The sequence below is a fragment of the Mesoplodon bidens genome (assembly GCF_964165515.1).
Source record: "Mesoplodon bidens genome assembly, chromosome: 2".
In the NCBI taxonomy this organism is placed as follows: domain Eukaryota; kingdom Metazoa; phylum Chordata; class Mammalia; order Artiodactyla; family Ziphiidae; genus Mesoplodon; species Mesoplodon bidens.
The window spans coordinates 32,985,046-33,010,448 of record NC_138177.1 but is presented as its reverse complement, the minus strand read 5'-3'; the positions used below and the strand labels follow the sequence as shown (position 1 = coordinate 33,010,448).

The 25,403-nt window shown below is 38.6% G+C and overlaps 1 protein-coding gene across 3 annotated transcripts in view; it reads left to right on the top strand.

Annotated features, from left to right (window-relative positions):
- Positions 1-25,403, top strand: part of MRPS14 (mitochondrial ribosomal protein S14) — a 44,351-nt gene that overhangs the window by 17,254 nt on the left and 1,694 nt on the right. For 2 of the 3 annotated variants that reach the window (XM_081224276.1, XM_081224275.1), the window contains one exon: positions 2,539-2,992. The exons of the other annotated variant lie outside the window; for it this stretch is intronic. In XM_081224276.1, the coding sequence (XP_081080402.1) occupies positions 2,539-2,721 (183 nt within the window). In that variant the 3' untranslated portion in view covers positions 2,722-2,992. Of the gene's footprint in view, positions 1-2,538; positions 2,993-25,403 lie in introns of those variants that run through there. 3 annotated transcript variants of the gene reach the window in all.

The window sequence follows — 25,403 nt, the reverse complement described above, 5'->3', positions numbered from 1 at the left end:
TGTGTTTCTACACACTGACAAAAATAAAACAATCCCATTTACAATAGCGTCAAAACTAATAATAAACCTAGAAATAAATTTAAGAAGGTGAAAGATTTATACACTGAAAACTATATGCACTGATGAAAGAAATTGAAGAAGCAGAAGTAGAAAAAATAATCTTAAAACTTGTATGGAACTACAAAAGACCCTTGAATAGTCAAAGCAATCCCAAGAAAGAAAAACAAAAAAAAAACTGGAGGTATCACATTTCCTGATTTAAAAGCTGTAATATTCAAAATTGTATGGTATTGGCATAAAAACAGACACATAGACCAATGGAACAGAAGCAAGAACCCAGAAATAAAGCCACAGATACGTAGTCAACAAATATTTGACAAGGGAGCCAAAAATACTCAGTGGGTATTGGATAGTTTCTCCATAAATGGTGTTGGGGAGACTATATTCACATGTGAAAGAATGAAATTGGACCCCTATCTTACCCCACTCACAAAAATTAACTTGAAATGGGTTAAAGACTTAAAGGACAGACCTGAAAGTGTAAAACTGCTAGAAGAAAACAAAGGGTAAAAAAGGTCTTTGCCATTTGTCTTTGCAGTGATTTTTTAGGTGTGACACCAAAGGTGCAAGCAACAAAAGCAAAAATAAGCAAGTAGACTGCATCACACTAAAAGAAACAACAACATGAAAAGGCATCCTACAAAATGGGAGAAAATATCTGCAAGTCGTATACTTGATAAGGGGTTAATACCCTGAAAATGTAAGGAAGTAATACAACTCAATAGCCCCTCAAATTCTTTTTTGATTAAAAAATGGGCAGAGAACCTGAATAGACGTTTTTCTAAAAAAGACATAAAAATGGGCAACAGGTACATGAAAAGATGCTCAGCATCACTTATCAGGGAAATGGAAATGAAAGCACAAAGAGCTATCACCTCACACCTGTCAGAAGGGCTACTATCCAAAAGACAAGAGAGAAGTTTTGGCAAGGATGTGGAAAAGAGAACCCTTGTGCACTGTTGGTGAGAATGTAAATTGGTGGAGCCACTATGGAAAACAGTATGGAGGTTCCTCAAAAAACTAAAAATAGAACTACCATGTGTGATCCAGGAATTCCATTTCTCAGTATAAATTTGAAGGAAATGAAATCACTAAATAGAAATAGAAGTGATATCTGCACCCCTGTGTTCACTCCAGCATTATTCACAATAGCCAAGACATGGAAACCACTTGAATGTCCATCAACAGATGAATGTGACACTCAGTGTGATTCATACCCAGACACAGAGTACGATACTATTTAGCCATAAAATAGAAGGAAATCCCGCCCTTTGCAGTAACGTGGATATACCTTGAGGGCATTATGCTAAGTGAAGTAAGTCAGAAAAAGACAAATACTGTATGATCTCTCTTATATGTGTTATCTAAAATAACAAATTCATAGAAACAGAGTAGAATGGTGGTTACCAGAGGCTGAGGACTGGGGAAAATGGGGAGATGGTGGCCAAAGGGTACAGACTTCCAGTTTTAAGGTGAATAAGTCCTGGGGTTGAATAAGTACAACATGGTGACTACAGTTAACAATACCGTATTATATACTTGAAAGTTGCTAAAAGAGTAAATCTTAAGTGTTCTCACGCACACAAAAAAGTAATTATGTGGGGTGATGGAGGTGTTAACTAACCTTATTGTGGTAATTGTTTTTCACAGTATATACACGCATCAAAACATCACATTGTACACCTTAAACTTATACAGTATTATATGTCAATTATACCTCAGTAAAGCTGGGAAAAAATCGTTTGCGGAGACAACAGAAATGCACTCATATATTTTCCAAAAAAGAAATGAGAATGTCTATAGCAGCTCTATTTGTAATAGTTCAAGACTAGAAACTACCTGGATGTCCATCAGCTGTACAATGGATAAATGAATTATGGCATATTCACACAACAAAAATTAGCACCAATGAGAATGAACAAATTACAACACATGAACCAGTATGAAGACTCTCACAAGCATTTTATTGAGTGAAAGAAGCCAAACAGAAATGAATAAAAAAGAATGGTTTTTATTATACTCCATGGTTACATTTATATAAAATCAAAACAAGAAAAATTCATCTGTGCTGTTAGTAACCAGGTTAGCTCTTAGCCAGGAGGTCAGTGACCGAAAGGAGGCAGAGGGAAGGCTTGGGGTGCGGATAATTTTTCTTAATCTAGTTGCTGGTTACACAGCTATGTTCTGTTTGTGAAAACTTGTTGAGCTTTACACTTACGGTTTGTGGATTCTTGTGTATCTACGTTGTTTCAATTAAATTTTGAAAAATTACATTTTATGTCAAACATTTCTGTCATTTTTCTGATCTGTTTGTTTCTACTCAGAGCTTAAAGTTCACTATGGTGTCCAGGGTTCTTTTGCCAAACTTGGCTCCATTAATGAATCTAGCCCTTTGTTCTCTTCCTCTGAGCATTGACTAATCATCCAGAATAAATAAATGCATGTGATCTGTGTAAATAATGTTGTGACTTCCCTTAGGAAGTGGCTGATGAAGAAATTGCTGCCCTTCCCCGGGATAGCTGTCCCGTTAGAATCAGAAATCGGTGTGTTATGACATCCCGTCCACGAGGTGTAAAGCGGCGCTGGAGGCTTAGTCGTATCGTCTTCCGTCACTTAGCCGACCATGGGCAACTGTCTGGGGTGCAGCGAGCAATGTGGTAATAATCAGCTACAGAACCTACTGAGCTTATAGGAAAACCAGTTCTGGCAAGAAGAGACTTCTCTAATAGACAAAAACCTTGTTTTTATGGGGGTCCAGGATAAAGGTCTTCTCCACCTGATACTGTCTATAGTTAAATTACTTTTAAATTTTAAATGAAAAAATTTGGAAGTTTCATTCTGTCAGTGAATTATCTTTTCTCTTGGACTTAATAAATTACTGTTCCCAAGCATAGTGTGAAGAGTAGAGTAATAAAAAATATTTCTGTGGAAATATGGTCTGTATAGTTGTCTTTTCCATCATGTTTAATCTTTTAGCAACATGTAAGTGTTCCTGTATTTTAAGAGCATTATTTCATACAGCAGTATTATCTTCTTGTTAATTCAACTTATTGACATACATGTCATTGCTCATCTATTGCAGTTTTTAATCCTGGGATGGCTACCCTGACCTGCACAGCTCACTTTACTTTTAGTTGATTGTTCGACAGACAATACATTGGAAGGTAAAGCTGATGCCCTGGATTATCTAACTAATGCTCAACTTCTTTGAGTGATGGCTGAACAAAAACAGAACCACTAATTGTTTTCTTTTTCCATCTTCAAGGGCCCTTAGAACACTATATGTCTCTTTAAGCCCTGAAAATCTGTCCAAAGAGGATGAGTTTTGCTAGAATGGTATATATTCTCTATATTCATATTTATTTCATCTGTAACAGAAATGAGTAAAGATAGCAAAGTGTTGTCTCATGCGGTAACTCAATAGTGTCATCAGCCCAGTGGTAAAATGTACACAGGGTGGTATGGATGCACCTCCCTAACATCCATCTGGAAGGTATTCCTGGAGCTGACACCTGAATTTAAATCAGGAGGCAAGGGATGAGGTTGTTTGCAAAGGGAACAGTGGAAGCAAAGGCACTAAGGTGAAATTGCAGTCACTTCAGTGTATCAGAACTAAGCAGCATACGACACAGGCCGTACATACCAGCTGTTGGAGAGTTTTAAGCAAAGGAACGACATGATAGTTTGCTCTACAGACAAATGACAGCTGTGTGGTAGACAGCCATAAGAGGAAAAGACGACGAGCAAGATAAGCAGCTAGGAGGATGTCTTAATTGTTCAGGAAGACTGGGGCCTGATCTAAGGTAGTAAGTGGTATTAGCAAAGTAGACGAGGACAAATTTTAAAAGTGTTGTTTAGGAAGGAAAATTGGGCAACACTTAGAAACTGATTATGTTTAATTGATAAAGAACTTTCTCTGGGTTCCTGGTAAGGGCTACTATATAGATGGTAGAAGGCAACTCCAAAATAGATAATTTGGGGGATAAAAGAATGGGTTTAGGGGAAACAGAAGATACGTACCTGAGTTCAGATTTCAGTTGTACAATGTTTGAGATGCAAGTGTCATCCCGATGGGAAAGTCAAGTCTGGAAGTCAGGTGAGGTCATGAGAGGGAATTATGATATACCTTGGATTCGTATTTCCTAAATTTATATTACAACTTACTATCTGAAATGCTCTAGCTAATATCTCAACTAGTAACCAGTATTAATCAAATCATAGCTAGAACAAGAAAGTTGCTGATTTCTGGCATATCACTGATAACCTCCCTTTTCCTTTGTTTGAATCAGTGTCCAAGCATTATCCACATATTTGTTTTGATTGCCATCTCCTACTCCTCCCTTTTTTCTTCATATCATTCATTTGTTGAAGGAGCCAGGTCATTTGTCCTGTAGAACGTCAACATATGGCTGTTTGCTTCTGTATGTGTCCTTTAGCTTAGTCCTCTATCCCTATAAAGTGGAAGTTACATCCAGGGGCTTGACTAGATTCAGGTTCAGTATTTCAGGAATGGATTTTCTCAAGTGTGCTGTGTACTCTGTCCCTTGACATCAGAAGGCACATATCTGGTTGTCCAACTGTTAGCGATGATTTAGCAGTGGATTCAGGTGGGGTCAGCCTGATCCCTGCATTTGAAGTTCACCATTTATTAACCTGTCACCTAATGATTTTAGCATTTCACTGGTGTATGTTACCCTGACCTCTGTTTCAATTAATGGTGATTTTCTAAATTCCATCACTTTTTCTGCATTAGCTGGAATTTTTCTGTAAGGAACTTAACAGTTTATCTTCCTGAAATACATTTCTTAAAGACCAGATAAATGCACGATTCTCTGTCAGTTTTTAGAGTGAGTTGGTGCTCTAGAAACTTCCAAAGGAAACAAATGACTTTTCACTACAATGAGCTTGTAGATTTCCTGTGTATTTAATGTTTCAGTCTATTCCAGACATTATTTTGATGCTCAAATTAATCCTTCCACTCTTGGGTCCTGTATCTTGTTGACTTGATACACTTCGACTTCATACAGGACTTTTTGATAGTTCCTTGCTTTCTAGCATAAGATAACCCAGGCTTACCTTGTATATTTCCTGCCTCAGACACTTTTTTCAAGGGTCCCTCTTTTAGTAGGTGATGGTAGAGACCACATCTGGATGTTGTAAATAGTGCTACTGTGAACATTGGGGTGCATGTATCTTTTTGAATTTTTGTCTTTTCTGGATATATGCCCAGGAGTGGGATCATATGGAAACTCTGTTTTTAGTTTTTTAAGGAACCTCCATACTGTTGTTCATAGTGGCTGCACCAATTTACATTCCCACCAGCAATATAGGAGGGTTCTCTTTTCTCCACACCCTCTCCAGCATTTATTTGTAGACTTTTTGATGATGGCCATTCTGACCGGTGTGAGGTGATACCTCATCATAGTTTTGACTTGCATTTCTCTAATTATTAGCAATGTTGAGCATCTTTTCGTGTGCCTGTTGGCCATCTGTATGTCTTCTTTGGAAAGATGTCTATTCAGGCCTTCTGTCCATTTTTAATTGTGTTGTCTGTTATTTTACTATTGAGTTGTATGAGCTGTTGGTATATTTTGGAAATTAAGCCCTTGTCAGTTGCATCGTTTGTGAATATTTTCTCCTAGTCCGTAGGTTGTCTTTTTGTTTTGTTTATGGTTTCCTTTGCTGTCCAAAAGCATATAAGCTTGACTGGGTCCCATTTGTTTATTTTTGCTTTTATTTCTGTTACCTTGGGAGACTGACCTAAGAAAACATTCCTACAATTTATGTCAGAGAATGTTTTTGCCTCTGTTCTCTTCGAGGAGTTTTATGGTGCCATATCTTGTGTTTATCTTGTCATATCTTGTATTTTCAGTTTATTTTTGTGTATGATGTGAGGGAGTGTTCTAACTTCATGGATTTATATACAACTGTCCAGCTTTCCCAACACCACTTGCTGAAGAGACTTTTTTCTCCACTGTATAGTCTTGCCTCCTTTGTCGGAGATTAATTGACTGCAAGTGTGTGGGCTTATTTCTGGGCTCTCTATTCTGTTCCATTGATCCATATGTCTGTTTTTGTGCCAGTACCATGCTATTTTACTTAGTGTAACTTTGTAGTATTTTCTGAATTCTGGGAGGGTTATGCCTCCAGCTTTGTTCTTTTTCCTCAGGATTGCATTGGCAATTCTCGGTCTTTTGTTGTTCCATATAAATTTTAGGATTACTTGTTCTACTTCTGTGAAAAATGTCATGGGTATATTGATCACATTAAATCCATAGATTACTTTTGGTAGTATGGCCATTTTAACTATATTAATTCTTCCAGTCCAACAATATGGCATATCTTTCTGTTTCTTTGAATCATCTTCAATATCCTCTATCAATGTTTTATTGTTGTCAGCATATAAATATTTCACCTCCTTGGTTAGGTTTATTCCTAAGTTATTTTTTTGTCATGATTTTATTTTATTTTTATTATAATTAAATGTTTTATTGAAGTATAGTTGATTTACAGTGTTGTGTTTCAGGTGTACATCAATGTGATTCAGCTATACATACATATATATCTATTTTTCTTTCAGATTCTTTTCCCTTATAAGTTACTATAAAGTGATTATAATTCCCTTTGCTATACAGTAAATCCTTTTTGGCTATCTATTTTATATATATATTAGTGTGTGTATGTTAATTCCAAACTCCTAACTTATCCCTCCCTCCCCCCTTTCCCCTTTGGTAACTGTAAGTGGTTTTCTTTGTCTGTGGGTCTATTTCTGTTTTGTATATAATTTCATTTGTATCATTTTTTTGAGATTCCACATATAAATGATATCATATTATATTTGTCTTTCTCTGTCTGACTTCACTTAGTATGTTAAAGTGTAGGTCCAGGGCTTCCCCGGTGGCGCAGTGGTTGAGAGTCCGCCTGCCGATGCAGGGGACACGGGTTTGTGTCCTGGTCCAGGAAGATCCCACATGCAGCGGAGCGGCTGGGCCCGTGAGCCATGGCCGCTGAGCCTGCGCATCCGGAGCCTGTGTGCCGCAGCGGGAGAGGCCACAACAGTGAGAGGCCCGCGTACCGCAAAAAACAAAAAACAAACAAACAAAAAAAAACAAAGTGTAGGTCCATCCGTGTTGCTGCAAATGGTATTATTCATTTTTTATGGCTGAGTAGTATTTCATTGTGTGTGTGTGTGTGTATGTGTATATATATATATATATATCACATCTTCTTTATCCATTCATCTCTTGGTGAACATTTAGGTTGCTTCCATGTCTTGGCTATTGTAAACAGTGCTGCTGTAAACATAGGAGTGCATGTATCTTTTTGAATTATGGTTTTCTCTGGATATATTCCCAGGAGTGGGCTTGCAGGATCATATGGTAACACTATTTTTAGTTTTTAAGGAAACTCCATACTGTTCTCTGTAGTGGCTGTACCAATTTATTTTGCCACCAGCTGTGTGAGAGGGTTCCTTTTTCTCCACGCCCTCTCTAGCACTTATTATTTGTAGACTTTTTCATGATGGCCATTCTGACTAGTGTGAGGTGACACCTTATGGTAGTTTTGATTTGCATTTCTCTATAATTAGCAATGTTGAGCATCTTTTCATGTGCCTTGTGGCCATCTGTATGTCTTCTTTAGAGAAATGTCTAGATCTTCTGCCCATGTTTTGATTGGGTTGTTTGTTATTTTACTATTGAGTTGTGTGAGCTGTTTGAATATTTTGGAGATTAAACCCTTGTCAGTGGCATCATTTGCAAATATTTTCTCCCATTCTGTGAGTTGTCTTTTCGTTTGTTTATGGTTTCCTTTGCTATGCAAAGGATTTTAAGTTTAATTAGGTCCCATTCATTTATTTTTGTTTTTATTTCTATTACTGTAGCAGAGAGATACAAAAAGATACTGCTACGATTTATGTCCGAGTGTTCTTCCTATGTTTTCCTCTAAAAGTTTTATAGTATCCAGTCTTACATTTAGATCTTTAGTCCATTTTGAGTTTATTTTTGTGTGTGGTGTTAGAGAATGTTCTAATTTCATTCTTTTACATGTAGCTGTCCAGTTTCACAGCACCACGTATTGAAGAGACTGTCGTTTTTCCATTGTATATTCTTGCCTCCTTTGTCATAGATTAATTGACCATAGGTGTGTGGGTTTATTTCTGGGCTTTCTATCCTGTTCCATTGATCTGTATTTCTGTTTTTGTGCCAGTACCGTACTGTCTGGATGACTGTAGCTTTGTAGTATAGTCTGAAGCCAGGGAGCCTGATTCCTCTATCTCAGTTCTTCATTCGCAAGATTGTTTTGTCTATTCGGGGTCCTTTTTGTTTCCATACAAATTAAAAAACTTTGGTCTAGTTCTGTGAAGAATGCTGTTCATAATTTATTAGGGATTGCATTGAATGTGAAGATTGCCTTGGGTAGTATAGTCATTTTGACAATATTGATTCTTCCAGCCCAAGACACAGTGTTTCCATCTGCTTGTGTCATCCTCAATGTCTTTCATCAGTGTCTTACAGTTTTTGGAGTACAGGTCTTTTGCCTCCTTAGGTAGGTTTATTCCTAGGTATTTTATTCTTTTTGATGTGATGGTGATGGGATTGTTTCCTTAATTTCTCTTTTTGATGTTTCATTTTTAGTGTATAGAAATGCCACAGATTTATGTGTATTAATTTTGTATCCTGTGACTTTACCAGTTTCATTGATGAGCTCTAGTAGTTTCCTGGTGGCATCTTTAGGATTTTCTGTCTATGGTATCATGTCATCTGCGAATAGTGACAGTTTTACTTCTATTCCAATTTGAATTCCTTTTATTTCTTTTTCTTCTGATTGCCATGGCTAGGACTTCTAGAACTATGTTGAATAAAAGTGGCAAGAGTGGACATCTTTGTCTTGTTGCTGATCTTAGAGGAAATGCTTTCAGCTCTTCATCATTGAGTTTGCTATCAGCTGTGGTTTTGTCATATATGGCCTTTCTTATGTTAAGGTTGGTTCCCTCTATGCCCACTTTCTGGAGAGTTTTTATCATAAATGGATGTTGAATTTTATCAAAAGCTTTTTCTGCATCTATTGAGATGATCATATGGTTTTTATTCTTCAATGTGTTAATGTTGTGTATCACACTGATTGATTTGCAGATATTGAAGAATCCTTGCATCCATGGGATAAATCCCACTTGATCACGGTATATGATCCTTTTAACCTATTGTTGGTTTTGGTTTGCTAATATTTAGTTGAGAATTTTTGAATCTAAGTTCATCAGTGACATTGGCCTGTAATTTTCTTTTTTTGTGTGGTTTCTTTGTCTAGTTTTGGTATCAGGGTGATGGTGGCCTCATAGAATGAGTTCAGAAGTGTTCCTTCCTCTGAAATTATTTGGAATAGTTTCAGAAAGATAAATGTTAACTATTCTCTAAATGTTTGGTAGAATTCACCTGTGAAGCCATCTGGTCCTGAACTTCTCCTTATTGGGAGTTTTAAAATAATTGATTCAATTTCAGTGCTAGTAATATGTCTACTCATATTTTCTGTATCTACCTGGTTTGGTCTTGGGAGATTGTACTTTTCTAAAAATTTGTCCATTTCTTCTAGGTTGTCCTTTTTATTGGCATTTTATAGCTGGCAGTGTCAGTTTTATAGTTGCTTATAGTAGTCTCTTATGGTCCTTTGTATTTCTGTGGTGTTGGTTGTAATTTCTCCTTTTTCATTTCTAATTTCATTGATTTGGGCCCTCTTTTTTCTTGATGAGTCTAGCTAAGGGTTTATCAATTTTGTTTATCTTTTCAAAGAACCAGCTTTTAGTTTCATTGAGCTCTTCTATTCATTTCTTCATCTCTATTTCATTTTTTCTGCTATGATCTTTATGATTTCTTTCCTTCTACTGACTCTGGGTTTTGCTTGTTCTTCTTTATCTAGTTGCTTTAGGTGTAAGGTTAGGCTGTTTGAGATTTTTCTTGTTTCCTGAGGTAAGCTTATATCACTATAAACTTCCCTCTTAGAACTGCTTTTACTGCATCTCATGGAGTTTGGATCATCTTGTTTTCATTTTCATTTGTCCCTAGGTATTTTCTGAATTCTTCATCTCTTTAAATTCTTCAGTGATCCATTGGTTTTTCAGTAGCATATTGTTTAGCCTCCACGTGTTTGTGTTTTTTACAGTGTTTTTCTTGTAGTTGATTTCTAATCTCATAACGTTGTGGTTGGAAAAGATACTTGATATGATTTCAATTTTCTTAAATTTACCGAGACTTTCTTTGTGGCCAAAAATGTGATCTACCCTGGAGAATGCTCCATGTGCAATTAAAAAGAATGTGTATCCTGCTGCTTTCAGACGGAATGCTGTATAAATATTAAGTCCATCTGGTCTAATATGTCATTTAAGGCCTGTGTTTCCTTATTCATTTTCTGTCTAGGTGAGCTGTCCATTGATGTAAGTGGGGTGTTAAAGTCCCCCACTATTATTGTATTAGTCAGTTTCTCGTTTTATGTCTGTTAACATTTGGCTTATATATCGAGGTGCTCCTATATTCGGTCATATATATTTACAGTTGTTATATCTTCTTGGATTGATCCTTTGATCATTATGTAGTGTCCTTCTTTGTCTCTTATAACGTTTATTTTAAAGTCTATTTTGGGGACTTCCCTGGTGGTCCAATGGTAAAGAATCTGCCTTCCAGTGCAGGGGACACGGGTTCAATCCCTGGTCAGGAAACCAAGATCCCACATGCCGCAGGGCAGCTAAGCCCACACGCCACAACTAGAGGGAGAAAACCCACATGCCACAACTAGAGAGTAGCCCACGCACCACAACGAAGAGACTGCACGCCTCAATGAAAGATCCTGCATGCCACAACGAAGATCCCACATGCTGCAACTGAGACCTAGTGCAGCCAAAAATAATTAACTAATTAATTAATATATATTAAAAGAAGACTTCAGAGACAGACAATTGCAATGTAAAAAAGAATCAAATAATAAAGTCTATGTTGTCTGATATGAGTATTGCTCTTCCAGGTTTTAACTGATTTTCATTTGCATGGAATACATTTTCCATCCCCTCACTTCCATTCTGCATGTGTCTCGAGATCTGAAGTGGGTCTCTTGTAAACAGCATATATACGCGTCTTCTTTTTGTATCCATTCAGCCAGCCTGTGTCTTTTGGTTGGAGTATTTAATCCCTTTACATTTAAGGTAATTATCGATAAGTATGTTCTTACTGCCATTTTGTTAATTGTTTTGGATTTGTTTTTGTAGGTCTTTTTTCTTCCTTTTCTCCTTTGTTCTCTTCAGTAGTGATTTGATGACTCTCTTTAGTGTTGTGTTTGGATTCCTTTTTTGTTTGGGTTTTTTTATGTGTGTGTATATCTATTACAGGTTTTTGGTTTTCAGTTAACATGAGGTTTTGATACAGTGGTCTCTATACATACATGACTGTTTTAAGTTGCTGGTTTCTTCAGTTCAAATGCATTTCAAAGAACCTACATTTGTACTCTGCTCCTCTCATGATTACCTGTTTATATATCATACTTTTGTGTGGATAATTCCTTACCTTTACTGTATGTTTGCCTTTAATGGTGAGCTTTTCCATTTCATAATTTTCTTGTTTCTACTTGTGGCCTTTTCCACCTAGAGAAGTTCCTTTAGCATTTGTTTTTTGTGTTTTTTTTTAATAGCCTGACGTCCTAGAGGTCATCTCAGTGTTTACATAGCTTAATGATAAGTAAATGATTTGGACACAGATTTTGCTCAGACACCTCAAATCTGGTAAGTCTTTTACCCTCTGGTGATGGGTCTGGTTGGATATGGGTTGGGGAGTTCATTTAGTGTTCAGCCAGTTATCAAGTCTGTCTTCGGTTTTTTTTTTTTTTTTTTTTAATTATTATTTTTTTATACAGCAGGTTCTTATTAGTTATCAATCTTATACACATCAGTGTATACATGTCAATCCCAATCGCCCAATTCATCACACCACCACCCTCACCACCCCTGCCGCTTTCCCCCCTTGGTGTCCATACGTTTGTTCTCTACATTTGTGTCTCAATTTCTGCCCAGCAAACTGATTCATCTGTACCATTTTTCTAGGTTCCACATATATGCATTAATATACGATATTTGTTTTTCGCTTTCTGACTTACTTCACTCTGAATGACAGTCTCTAGATCCACGTCTCAACAAATGACCCAATTTTGTTCCTTTTTATGGCTGAGTAATATTCCGTTGTATGTATGTACCACATCTTCTTTATCCATTCATCTGTCGATGGGCGTTTAGGTTGCTTACATGACCTGGCTATTGTAAATAGTGCTGCAACAAATATTGGGGTGCATGTGTCTTTTTGAATTATGGTTTTCTCTGGGTATATACCCAGTAGTGGGATTGCTGGGTCATATGGTAATTTTATTTTTAGTTTTTTAAGGAACCTCCATACTGTTCTCCATAGTGGCTGTATCAATATACATTCACACCAGCAGTGCAAGAGGGGTCCCTTTTCTCCACACCCTCTCCAGCATTTGTTGTTTGTAGATTTTCTGATGACGCCCATTCTAACTGGTGTGAGGTGGTACATTGTAGTTTTGCATTTTTCTAATAATTAGTGATGTTGAGCAGTTTTTCATGTGCTTTGTGGCCATCTGTGTGTCTTCTTTGGAGAAATGTCTATTTAGGTCTTCTGCCCATTTTTGGATTGGGTTGTTTGTTTTTTTAATATTGAGCTGCATGAGCTGTTTATATATTTTGGAGATTAATCCTTTGTCTGATGATTCATTTGCAAATATTTTCTCCCATTCTGAGGCTTGTCTTTTCATGTTGTTTATGATTTCCTTTGCTGTGCAAAAGCTTTGAAGTTTCATTAGGTCCCATTTGTTTATTTTTGTTTTTATTTCCGTTACTCTAGGAGGTGGATCAAAAAAGATCTTGCTGTGACTTATGATAAAGAGTGTTCTTCTTATGTTTTCCTCTAAGAGTTTTAGAGTGTCCAGTCTTACATTTAGGTCTCTAATCCATTTTGAGTTTATTTTTGTGTATGGTGTTAGGGAGTGTTCTAATTTCATTCTTTTACATGTAGCTGTCCAGTTTTCCCAGCACCACTTGTTGAAGAGACTGTCATTTCTCCATTGTATATCCTTGCCTCCTTTGTCATAGATTAGTTGACCATAGGTGTGTGGGTTTATCTCTGGGCTTTCTGTCTTGTTCCATTGATCTGTGTTTCTGTTTTTGTGCCAGTACCACATTGTCTTGATTACTGTAGCTTTGTAGTATAGTCTGAAGTCAGGGAGTCTGATTCCTCCAGCTCCATTTTTTTCCCTCAAGGCTGCTTTGGCTATTCACAGTCTTTTGTGTCTCCATACAAATTTTAAGATTTTTTGTTCTAGTTCTGTAAAAAATGCTATTGGTAATTTGATAGGGATTGCATTGAATCTGTAGATTGCTTTGGGTAGTGTAGTCATTTTCACAAAATTGATTCTTCCAATCCAAGAACATGGTATATCTCTTCATCTGTTGGTTTCATCTTTAATTTCTTTCATCAGTGTCTTATACTTTTCTGCATACAGGCCTTTGGTCTCCCTAGGAAGGTTTATTCCTAGGTATTTTATTTTTTTTGTTGCAGTGGTAAATGGGAGTGTTTCCTTAATTTCTCTTTCAGATTTTTCATCATTAGTGTATAGGAATGCGGGAGATTTCTGTGCATTAATTTGGTATCCTGCAACTTTACCAAATTCATTGATTAGCTCTAGTAGTTTTCTGGTGGCATCTTTAGGATTCTCTATGTATAATATCATGTAATCTGCAAACAGTGACAGTTTTACTTCTTCTTTTCCAGTTTGTATTCCTTTTATTTCTTTTTCTTCTCTGATTGCCATGGCTAGGGCTTCCAAAACTATGTTGAATAATAGTGGTGAGAGTGGACATCCTTGTCTTGTTCCTGATCTTAGAGGAAATGCTTTCAGTTTTTCACCATTGAGAATGATGTTTGCTGTGGGTTTGTCATATATGGCCTTTATTATGTTGAGATAGGTTCCCTCTATGCCCATTTTCTGGAGAGTTTTTATCATAAATGGTGTTGAATTTTGTCAAAAGCTTTTTCTGCATCTATTGAGATGATCATATGGGTTTTATTCTTCAGTTTGTTAATATGGTGTATCACATTGATTGATTTGTGTATATTGAGGAATCCTTGCATCCCGGGGATAAATCCCACTTGATCATGGTTTATGATCCTTTTAATGTGTTGTTGGATTCTGTTTGCTAGTATTTTGTGGAGGATGTTTGCATCTATATTCATCAGGGATATCGGTCTGTAATTTTCTTTTTTTGTAGTATCCTTGTCTGGTTTTGGTATCAGGGTGATGGTGGCCTCATAGAATGAGTTTGGGAGTGTTCCTTCCTCTGCAATTTTCTGGAAGACTTTGAGAAGGATGGGTGTTAGCTCTTCTCTAAATGTTTGATAGAATTCACCTGTGAAGCCATCTGGTCCTGGACTTTTGTTTGTTATAAGATTTTTAATCACAGTTTCAATTTCATTACTTGTGATTGGTCTGTTCATATTTTCTATTTCTTCCTGGTTCAGTCTTGGAAGGTTATACCTTTCTAAGAATTTGTCCATTTCTTCCAGGTTGTCCATTTTATTGGCATAGAGTTGCTTGTAGTAGTCTCTTAGGATGCTTTGTATTTCTGCGGTGTCTGTTGTAACTTCTCCTTTTTCATATCTAATTTTATTGATTTTAGTCTTCTCTTTTTCTTGATGAGTCTGGCTAATGGTTTATCAATTTTGTTTATCTTCTCAGAGGACCAGCTTTTAGTTTTATTGATCTTTGCTATTTTCTTTGTTTCTATTTCATTTATTTCTACTCTGATCTTTATGATTTCTTTCCTTCTGCTAACTTTGGGTTTTGTTTGTTCTTCTTTCTCTAGTTCCTTCAGGTGTAAGGTTAGATTGTTTATTTGAGATTTTTCTTGTTTCTTGAGGTAGGCTTGTATAGCTATAAACTTCCCTCTTAGAATTGCTTTTGCTGCATCCCATAGGTTTTGGATCGTCGTGTTTTCATTGTTATTTGTCTCTAGGTAGGTTTTTTGTTTTTTTTTTTTTTTTTTTTTGCGGTACGCGGGCCTTTCACTGTTGTGGCCTCTCCCATTGTGGAGCACAGGCTCCGGACACGCAGGCTCAGCGGCCATGGCTCACAGGCCCAGCCGCTCCGCGGCATGTGGGACCTTCCCGGACTGGGGCACGAACCCGTGTCCCCTGCATCGGCAGGCGGACTCTCAACCACTGTGCCACCAGGGAAGTCCTCTAGGTAGTTTTTTATTTCCTCTTTGATTTCTTCAGTGACCTCTTGGTTATTTAGTAATGTATTGTTTAGCCTCCATGTGTTTGTGTTTTTTACGTTTTTTTTCCCTGTAATTCACTTCTAATCTCATAGTGTTGTGGTCAGAAAAGATGCTTGATATGATTTCAATTTTCTTAAATTTAGTGAGGCTTGATTTGTGACCCAAGATGTGATCTATCCTGGAGAATGTTCCATGCACACTTGAGAAGAAAGCGTAATCTGCTGTTTTTGGATGGAATGTCCTATAAATATCAATTAAATCTATCTGGTCTATTGTGTCATTTAAAGCTTCTGTTTCCTTATTTATTTTCATTTTGGATGATCTGTCCATTGGTGTAAGTGAGGTGTTAAAGTCCCCACTATTATTGTGTCACTGTCAATTTCCTCTTTTATAGCTGTTAGCAGTTGCCTTATGTATTGAGGTGCTCCTGTGTTGGATGCATATATATTTATAATTGTTATATCTTCTTCTTGGATTGATCCTTTGATCATTATGTAGTGTCCTTCCTTGTTTTTTGTAACATTCTTTATTTTAAAGTCTGTTTTCTCTGATATGAGAATTGCTACTCCAGCTTTCTTTTGATTTCTATTTGCATGGAATATCCTTTTCCATCCCCTCACTTTCAGTCTGTATGTGTCCCTAGGTCTGAAGTGGGTCTCTTGTAGACAACATATGTATGGGTCTTGTTTTTGTATCCATTCAGCAAGCCTGTGTCTTTTGGTTGGAGCATTTAATCCATTCACATTTAAGGTAATTATCGATATGTATGTTCCTATGACCATTTTCTTAATTGTTTTGGGTTTGTTTTTGTAGGTCCTTTACTTTTCTTTTGTTTCCCACTTAGAGAAGTTCCTTTAGCATTTGTTGTAGAGCTGGTTTGGTGGTGCTGAATTCCCTTAGCTTTTGCTTGTCTGTAAAGCTTTTGATTTCTCCGTCGAAGCTGAATGAGATCCTTGCCGGGTAGAGTAATCTTGGTTGTAGGTTCTTCCCTTTCTTCACCTTAAGTATATCATGCCACTCCCTTCTGGCTTGTAGAGTTTCTGCTGAGAAATCAGCTGTCAAGCTTATGGGAGTTCCCTTGTATGTTATTTGTCATTTTTCCCTTGCTGCTTTCAGTAATTTTTCTTTATTTTTAATTTTTGCCAAGTTGATTACTATGTGTGTGTCTTGGTGTGTTCCTCCTTGCGTTTATCCTGTATGGGACTCTCTGCGCTTCCTGGACTTGGGTGGCTATATCCTTTCCCATGTTAGGGAAGTTTTTGACTCTAATCTCTTCCAGTATTTTCTCTGTTCCTTTCTCACTCTTGTCATTCTGGGACCCCTATAATGTGAATGATATTGTGTTTAATGTTGTCCCAGAGGTCTCTTAGGCTGTCTTCATTTCTTTTCATTCTTTTTTCTTTATTCTGTTCCATGGTAGTGAATTCCACCATTCTGTCTTCCAGGTCACTTATCCATTCTTCTGCCTCAGTCATTCTGCTATTGATTCCTTGTAGTGTAATTTTTATTTCAGTTACTGTATTGTTCATCTCTGTTTGTTTGTTCTTTAATTCTTCTAGGTCTTTGTTAAACATTTCTTGCATCTTCTCGATCTTTGCCTCCATTCTTTTTCTGAGGTCCTGGATCATCTTCACTATCATTATTCTGAACTCTTTTTCTGGAAGGTGTCTATCTCCACTTCATTTAGTTGTTTTTCTGGGGTTTTATCTTGTTCCTTCATCTGGTATGTAGCCCTCTGCCTTTTCATCTTGTCTGTCTTTCTGTGAATGTGGTTTTTTTCCCACAGGCTGCAGGATTGTAGTTCTTCTTGCTTCTGTCTGCCCTCTGGTGGATGTGGCTATCTAAGAGGCTGGTGCAAGTTTCTTGATGGGAGGGACTGGTGGTGGGTAGAGCTGACTGTTGCTCTGGTGGGTAGAGCTCAGTAAAACTTTAATCTGCTTGACTGCTGATGGGTGGGGCTGGGTTCCTTCCCTGTTGGTTGTTTGGCCTGATGCAGCCCAACACTGGAGCCTACCTGGGCTCTTTGGTGGGGCTAATGGTAGACTCTGGGAGGGCTCATGCCAAGGAGTACTTCCCGGAACTTCTGCTGCCAGTGTCCTTGTCCCCACAGTGAGCCACAGCCACCCCCCACCTCTGCAGGAGACCCTCCAACACTAGCAGGTAGGTCTGGTTCAGTCTCCTATGGGGTCACTGCTCCTTCCCCTGGGTCCCAATGCACACACTTCTTTGTGTTTGCCCTCCAAGAGTGGAGTCTCTGTTTCTCCCAGTCCTGTTGAAGTCCTGCAATCAAATCCCACTAGCCTTCAAAGTCTGATTCTCTAGGAATTCCTCTTCCCGTTGCTGGACCACGTGGTTGGGAAGCCTGACGTGGGACCCAGAACCTTCACTCCAGTGGGTAGACTTCTGTGGTATAAGTGTTCTCCAGTCTGTGAGTCACCCACCCAGCAGGTATGGGATTTGATTTTACTGTGATTGCTCCCCTCCTACTGTCTCATTGTGGCTTCTCCTTTGTCTTTGGATGTGGGGTATCTTTTTTGGTAAGTTCCAGTGTCTTCCTGTCCATGATTGTCCAGCAGCTAGTTGTTATTCTGGTGTTCTCGCAAGAGGGAGTGAGAGCACCTCCTTCTACTCTGCCATCTTGTATGGAAGTCTCTCCTTTAGCATTTGTTATGAAGCTGGTTTGGTGGTGCTGAATTCTCTTAGCTTTTGCTTGTCTGTAAAGCTTTTGATTTCTCCATCAAATCTGAATGAGAGCCTTGCTGGGTAGAGTATTCTTCGTTGTAGGTTTTTCCCTTTCATTTCTTTAAATATATTGTGTCACTCCCTTCTGGCCTACAGAGTTTCTTAAGAAACATCAGCTGATAACCTTTTGGGAATTCCCATGTATGTTATTTGTTGCTTTTCCCTTGTTGCTTTTAGTATTTTTTCTTTATCTTTCATTTTTGTCAATTATTATGTGTCTCAGCTTGTTCCTCCTTGGGTTAATCCTGTGTGGGACTCTCTGCGCTTCCTGGACTTGGGTGGCTGTTTCGTTTCCCATATTAGAGACGGTTTCACCTATTATCTCTTCAAATATCTTCTCAGGCCCTTTTCTCTCTCTTCTTCTGGGACCCCTATAATGCAAATGTTGGTGTGTTTGACCTTGTCTCAGAGGTTTCAAACTTGCCTCTTTTCTTTTCATTCTTTTTTTACTTTATTCTGTTCTATGGCAATGATTTCCACCACTCTGTCTTCCAGGTCACTTATCCATTATTCTGACTTATTTGTTCTGCTATTGAGTCTTTCTGGTGTGTTTTTCATTTAACTTATTGTGTTCTTGAACTCTGTTTGGCTGTCCTTTATATTTTCTCTTTGTTGAAAACTTCTTGTAACTTCTTGCTCTGGATATTCATTCTTTTCCTGATTTCCTGGATCATCTTTACAATCATTACTCTGAACTTTTTCTTGGGTAGGTTGCCTATCTCCACGTCACTTAGTTGTTCTTCTGGGGTTTTATCTTGTTCCTTAGTCTGGAACATACTCCTCTGCCGTCTCATTTTTTAAATTTCTATTTGTATTTTTATGTATATGGAAGGTTATTTATGTTTCGTGACCTTGGAGAGGTGGTCCTCTGTAGGGGATGTCCTGTGCGTCCCAGTAGTACACTCCCTTCTCTGGCCCTCCCACCCAAGGGCCAGAGACCAGCTGTTCCCAGGGTAGGTCCTGAACTGCTTTTGCAGACTTGGTTCCACAGGTTGCTGGATAGTAGTTTTCTTGTTTCTGGTATCTGCCCACTGGTGGTGGAGCTGGATCTTGGCCCTCTGGTGGGCATGGCCATGTCAAGGGGCATGTTTAGAGGTGGCTGTGGGCTCTGGGAGTCTTTAGGCAGCCTGTGCTGATGGGTGGGACTGTGTTCCTGCCCTGCTGGTTGTTTGGCCTGAGGCCTTCCAGGATCCTACAGGCTGTTGGGTGGGGCCAGGTTTTGGTGCCAAATCATGGCCTCCAGAAGAGCTCATGCTGATGAATATTCCCCAGTACTTCCACCACCAGTGTCCTTGTCCCCACAGTGAGCCCCAGCTGTCCCTGCCTCCCCTGGAGACCTTGCAAGGCTGGCAGGTAGGTCTGGCCCAGGCTCCTATGAAGTCACTGTTTTTGCCCTGGATCCCAGTGAGCACAAGACCTTGTGTGTGCCCTCCAATGGAGTCTCTTTTTCCCCCATTCCTGTGGAGTTCCTGCACTTGAACCCCACTGGCCTTCAAAGCCAAATGCTCTGGAGGCTCCTCCCTATTTCAGACCCCCATACGGGGGAGCCTGACGTGAGGCTTAGAACTCTCCTATTAGAGAATTTCTGTGATGTAATTGTTCTCCAGTTTTGGGGTCACCTGTCCCAGGGGTATGGGATTTGATTATATTGCAGGTGTGCCCCTTTTACCGTCTCATTGGGTTTCTTCTTTATGTCTTTGGATATAGAATATCTTTTCTGTTAGGTTCCAGTCTTTTTTATCGGTGGTGGTTCAGCAGTTTTGATTTTGGTGTGCTCGTGAGAGGAAGTGAACTCAAGGTTCTTCTACTCTGACATCTTGTCCTTGTAATAGTTTTAAAGGGGATTGTTTTTTACTCTATGATATTTCATTGTTAGTGTAAAGAAATGCAACAGATTCCTGTATGTTAAGCTTGTATCCTGCTACCTTGTTGAATTTATTAGTTCTAATAGTTTTTGTGTGTTTAGGGTTTTCTATATAGAGTATCATGTCATCTGCATATAATTACAGTTCTACCTCTTGCCTTCCCATTTGGGTACCTTTTATTTCTTTTTCTTCTCTGAGTACTAGGACTTCCAATACTATGTTGAATAGAAGTGGTGGAGTGTTTATCCTTGTCTTATTCTTAAATTTAGCAGGAAGACTTCTAGTATTTACTGTTGAGTATTGTGTTGGCTGAGGGTTTGGCATAAATGGCTTTTACCATGTTGCGATATATTCCCTCTATACCCACTTGAGTGAGAGTTTTTATCATGAATGGATTTTGAATTTTATCAAATGCTTTTCCCATGCCTATTGCAATGGTCATGCGGTTTTTGTCTTTTCTTTTGTCAATGTGGTGTATCACTTTGATTGATTTGCCTATGTTGAACCATCCTTGTCACACTGGGATTGATTGATTTGCCTATGTTGAACCATCCTTGTCACACTGGGATTAATTCAGCTTGGTCATGGTGTATAATCTTTTTTATGTGTTGTTGGATATGGTTTGCTAATATTTTCTTGAAGATTTTTGCATCTATATTCATCAGTGACATTCGCCTGTGATTCTCTTTTCTTGTGGTATCTTTATCTGATTTTGGTACCAGCATGATCACAGCTTCTTAGAATGACTTTCGGAGTGTTCCCTCCTGTTTGGTCTTTTGGAAGAGTTTGAGAAGGATAGGTATAAGTTCTTCTCTGTATATTTGGTAGAATTCCCCAGTGAAGCCATCTGGTCCTGGACTCCTGTTTGTAGAGAGTTTTGGGGGGGGGGTTGTTTTTGTTTTTGTTTGTTTTTAATTATTATAGATTCTATTTAACTTCTAGTGATCATTTTGTTCAAATTATCTATTTTTTCTTGATTCAGTTTTGGTGGGCTGTATGTTTCTAGAAACTTGCTCATTTTTTCTAGTTTGTCCAATTTGTTGGCATATAATTGTTCATAGTATTCTCTTATGGTTTATTGGTAATTCTGTGGTATCAGTTGTTATTTCTCCTCTTTCATTTCTTATTTAGTTTATTTGGGTCCTGTCTCTTTTCTTCTTGGTGAGCCTGGCCAGAGGCCTGGCAATTTTGTTCATCCTTTCAGAAAACCAGCTCTTGGTTTGATTGATTTTTCTGTTGTTTTTTTAACCTCTTTTTTTTTTTTTTTTTTTTTTTGCGGTACGCAGGCCTCTCACTGTTTTGGCCTCTCCCGCTGTGGAACACAGGCTCCGGACGTGCAGGCTCAGCAGCCATGGCTCACGGGCCCAGCCGCTCCGCGGCATGTGGGATCCTCCCGGACCGGGGCACGAACCCGCGTCCCCTGCATCGGCAGGCGGACTCTCAACCACTGAGCCACCAGGGAAGCCCTAACCTCTTTTATTTATTTCGTCTCTGATCTTTATTATTTCCTTTCTTCTGCTGACTTTAGGTTTTGTTTGTACTTCTTTTTCTAATCTTTGTAGGTGGTAAGTTAAGTTGTTTGAGATTTTTCTTGTCTTGGGGGGAAAGGCTTGTATTGCTATGAACTTTCCTCTTACGACTGCTTCTGTTGCACCCCATAGATTTTGTATGGTTGTGTTTTCATTGTCATTTGTCTCAAGGTATTTTTTAATTTCCTCTTTGATTTCATCATTGACCCATTGGATATTTAGTAGCATGTTGTTTAGTCTCCCGGTAATCGTTTTTTTTTTTTTTTCCTCATTTCTCTTTATGTGGTTGATTTCTAGTTTTATGCCACTGTGGTCAGAAAAGATGCTTGAAATTCTTTTCTCTTAAATTTGTTGAGGCTTGTTTTGTGTCCTAGTTTGTGGTCTGTCCTACAGCATGTTCCATGTGCACTTGAAAAGAGTGTCTATTCTGGGGGTTTTTTGGATGTAATATCCTAAAAATATCAATTAAGTCTAACTGTTGTATTGTGTCATGTAGGGTCTCTGTGGCTTTATTTTCTGTCTGGAAGATCTGTTCATTGATGTCATTAGGGTGTTAATGTCTCCTACTATTATTGTATTCCTGTCAATTTCTCCTTTTATGTCTGTTAGTATTTATTTTATATATTTAGATGCTTCTGTATTCCTTGCATATATGTAAATGTGTGTAATATCTTCTTGTATTGATCCTTTTATCATTATATAGTGTCCTTTAGCTTTTTTTATGTCCTGTTTTAAAATCTGTTTCTTCTGATATGAGTATTGCTACCCCCTGCTTTCTTGTCATTTCCACTTAACCCGTTGACATTTAAGGTAATTATTGATAGGTATGTATTTATTGCCATTGTAAACCTTGTTTTCCAGTTGATTTTGTACTTTTTCTGTGTTCCGTTCTTGTTCTTTTTGTTTTCCCTTTTGTGTTTTGTTGGTTTCTTTTCTATTATGCTTGAGTTTTCTTTTTTGTTTTTGTAAATCTATTGTTTTTGATTTGCGGTTACCCTGGTTTTCAAGTACGTTAACCCATTACTGTATCTACGTGCTTTAGGCTGGTAGTCGTATAATCTCAAACACGTTCTTTTAAAAATCTACATTTTCTTACTCCTTTTCCCCACATTTTATGATTTTGATGTCCTATTTTATATCTCCCTATTTATCCTTTTGGTGTTCATTGTAGTTACAATCACTTTCACAAAGTTTTTTTTGATATTCTTTTCATCTATGTACTGGCTATTTAAGTGATGTACAGTCCTTTTATATATTAGTCTTTCCTACTGTGACTTTCCCTTTCCTATAGATTCTTGCTTCTTTTTTAAAGTAGACCTTTCAATATTTCTTTTAGGATAGGTTTAGTATTGCTGTATTCTTTTAGTTTTTGCTTGTCTGAGAAATTCTTTCTCTCTCCTTCTAAGTGATAATCTTACTGGGTAGAGTATGCTAGATAGTAGGTTTTTCCCTTTCACAACTTTGAATATATCTTGCCACTCCCTTCTGGCCTGCAAAGTTTCAGTAGAGAAATCAGCTGATAGCATTATAGAGGTTCTCTTGTAACTGACTCCTTGTTTTCTCTTGCTTCCTTTAGAATCCTCTGTGTTTAGCTTTTGCCATTTTAATTTTGATATGTCTTGGTGTAGGTCTGTTTAGAATTCATCTTGTTTGGGACCCTCTGTGCTCCCTTTACCTGGATATGTTTCTTTCTTTGGGTTTGGGAAGTTTTCAGCTATAATTTCTTCAAATACATTTTCGATCCCCTTTTCTCTTTCTTCTCATTCTGAGATCTGTTATGTGTAGATTGGCATGCTTTATATTATCCCATAACTCGCATATGTTGCTTTCATTCTTTTTCATTTGTCTTTCTGTCTGCTGTTCTGATTGGGTGGTTTCCATTATTCTATTTTCCAGATCATGTATTCGTTCTTCTACATTATTTATTTTGCTATTTATTGCCTTTAGATAGGTTTTCATCTTGGCAATTTGTCTTAATTTTAATTGGCTCCTCTTTATAGTTTGTTACAGTGATACGCATTTCTATCAGTATTTCTTTCTTAATCCCTTCAGCATTTTTATTACCTCCGTTTTGGACTCAGGGTCTGGTAGACCGGAGAGGGCTGTTTCACTGTTCTTTTAATTGGGAATAGCTCCTCTGCTTTTTCTTCCTTATATTTCTCTGAATCTATTATGAATTTAGGGAAAACAGTATCTACTGTGGTCTTGAAGGGCTGTTTTTATGTGCAAGCATCCCTGTGTAGCTTGTGTGAGTCCAGTATTTTTGGTCGTAGGGCTCTTTTTGTTATGGATGCCTACCACATCTTGCCTCAGTGTGTGCTGGCCGTTTTCCCAACAGAGGGAGACAGAGGGAGTGTTTGGTGTTGTGACCAGAGGCTGCACTGGATGTTGAGTGGGGCTTCCTCTTTCCTATGTGGTTGTCATAGCCCTTTGGGGGCAGGGTCTGCTCCCCAGTTGTTAAGAGTAGAAGGGCTTCCCTGGTGGCGCAGTGGTTGAGAGTCCGCCTGCCGATGCAGGGGACACGGGTTCGTGCCCCTATCCTGGAAGATCCCACATGCCGCGGAGCGGCTGGGCCCGCGAGCCATGGCCGCGGAGCCTGTGTGTCCGGAGCCTGTGCTCCGCAACGGGAGAGGCCACAGCAGTGAGAGGCCCGCGTACAGCAAAAAAAAAAAAAAAAAAAAAAAAAGAGTAGAAGCCCCCAGATCTGATTATAAGCTGTGGTGTGAGGTAGGTGGGGCTGGAGTGCTCCATCTGGGAAAGGAGCCACTGCATATTCCTCCTCAGGAGCTGTCCACCAGGACCTGCACTCTCTGATGTCATTTGTCACTCACTGTGTGTGCTCACAAAGTACACTGTTGTTGCCACTACCCTCAGCCCTGCCTCCACGTGTGGGCAATCCACTGGTGTCTTGTCTGCTCCTAGAACTCACAGTGGCTGACCTGTGCCCACTGTGAGCAAGCCCCTCTCTCATGTGTGTGTTAACAATTGGGCTCCCATGGCGAACCCAGGCTCCATCCTGCACACCCCCACTTGTGACCCTGAGCACATTCCAGGCCCTTCAGGCTGTCTCCAAAGAGTCCTCTCCCCCAGTCTGTCAGCTGAAATCCAAGTTTCAGCAGCGACTTGCTGTGCACATCAAGCAGGTGCTTCTCTCCTGAGAAATGCAGCAAGGTAACAAGGACCCTCTGCGCTGGTCTCTGTCCTGCTTGCCACAAGTTAGGTGTTGCACTATCCTCCGTCTCAAGCTGTCTTTCCTAGCTGACCTCTCAGCTGGTGTAGGAGGATCCCAGGGTGAGGAAACCTTTCATAGCTCCCTCCCAAGGGCACAGGTCTTATCCTACCCAGTTACATGGTGTATTTCTTGCTGCTTTGGTTGTATGAGATCTTCTGCCAGAATCCTGAGTATTATTCCACATGTAGGTGTATTTTTGATGTATTTGTATGAAGAAGTGTGCTCCACATCCTTTTATTCCGCCATCTTGATCTCATTCCCCAAGTTTTTATTTAGCTTTCAAATGCTTAAATTTTAGATGGTCAAAACTATAGAAAAAGATAGTCACAGTATTGCTTCCATTCCATCTCTTTCATCCCCCTATTGGTAACCATTTTTATTTGGGTTTACTCTTCCTTTTTGAATTTTATGCAAATACATGTATTGTATATTCACATTTCTCTTTCTGACACTAAGGTAGTTAAGTGTAGCATAAACAATGTTCTGCATGTTGCTTTTCCATTTACTGTAGCCTGATTGATCACTGTGTATCAATATCTGGAAATAATCATTTTTTTGTGACTATTAGTACTTCCTGTGTGGATGTCCCAAAGTACTAGTTTACTCAGCTAGTCCCCTATGAGTTGACATTTGGGTGCTTCCAATCTTTTGTA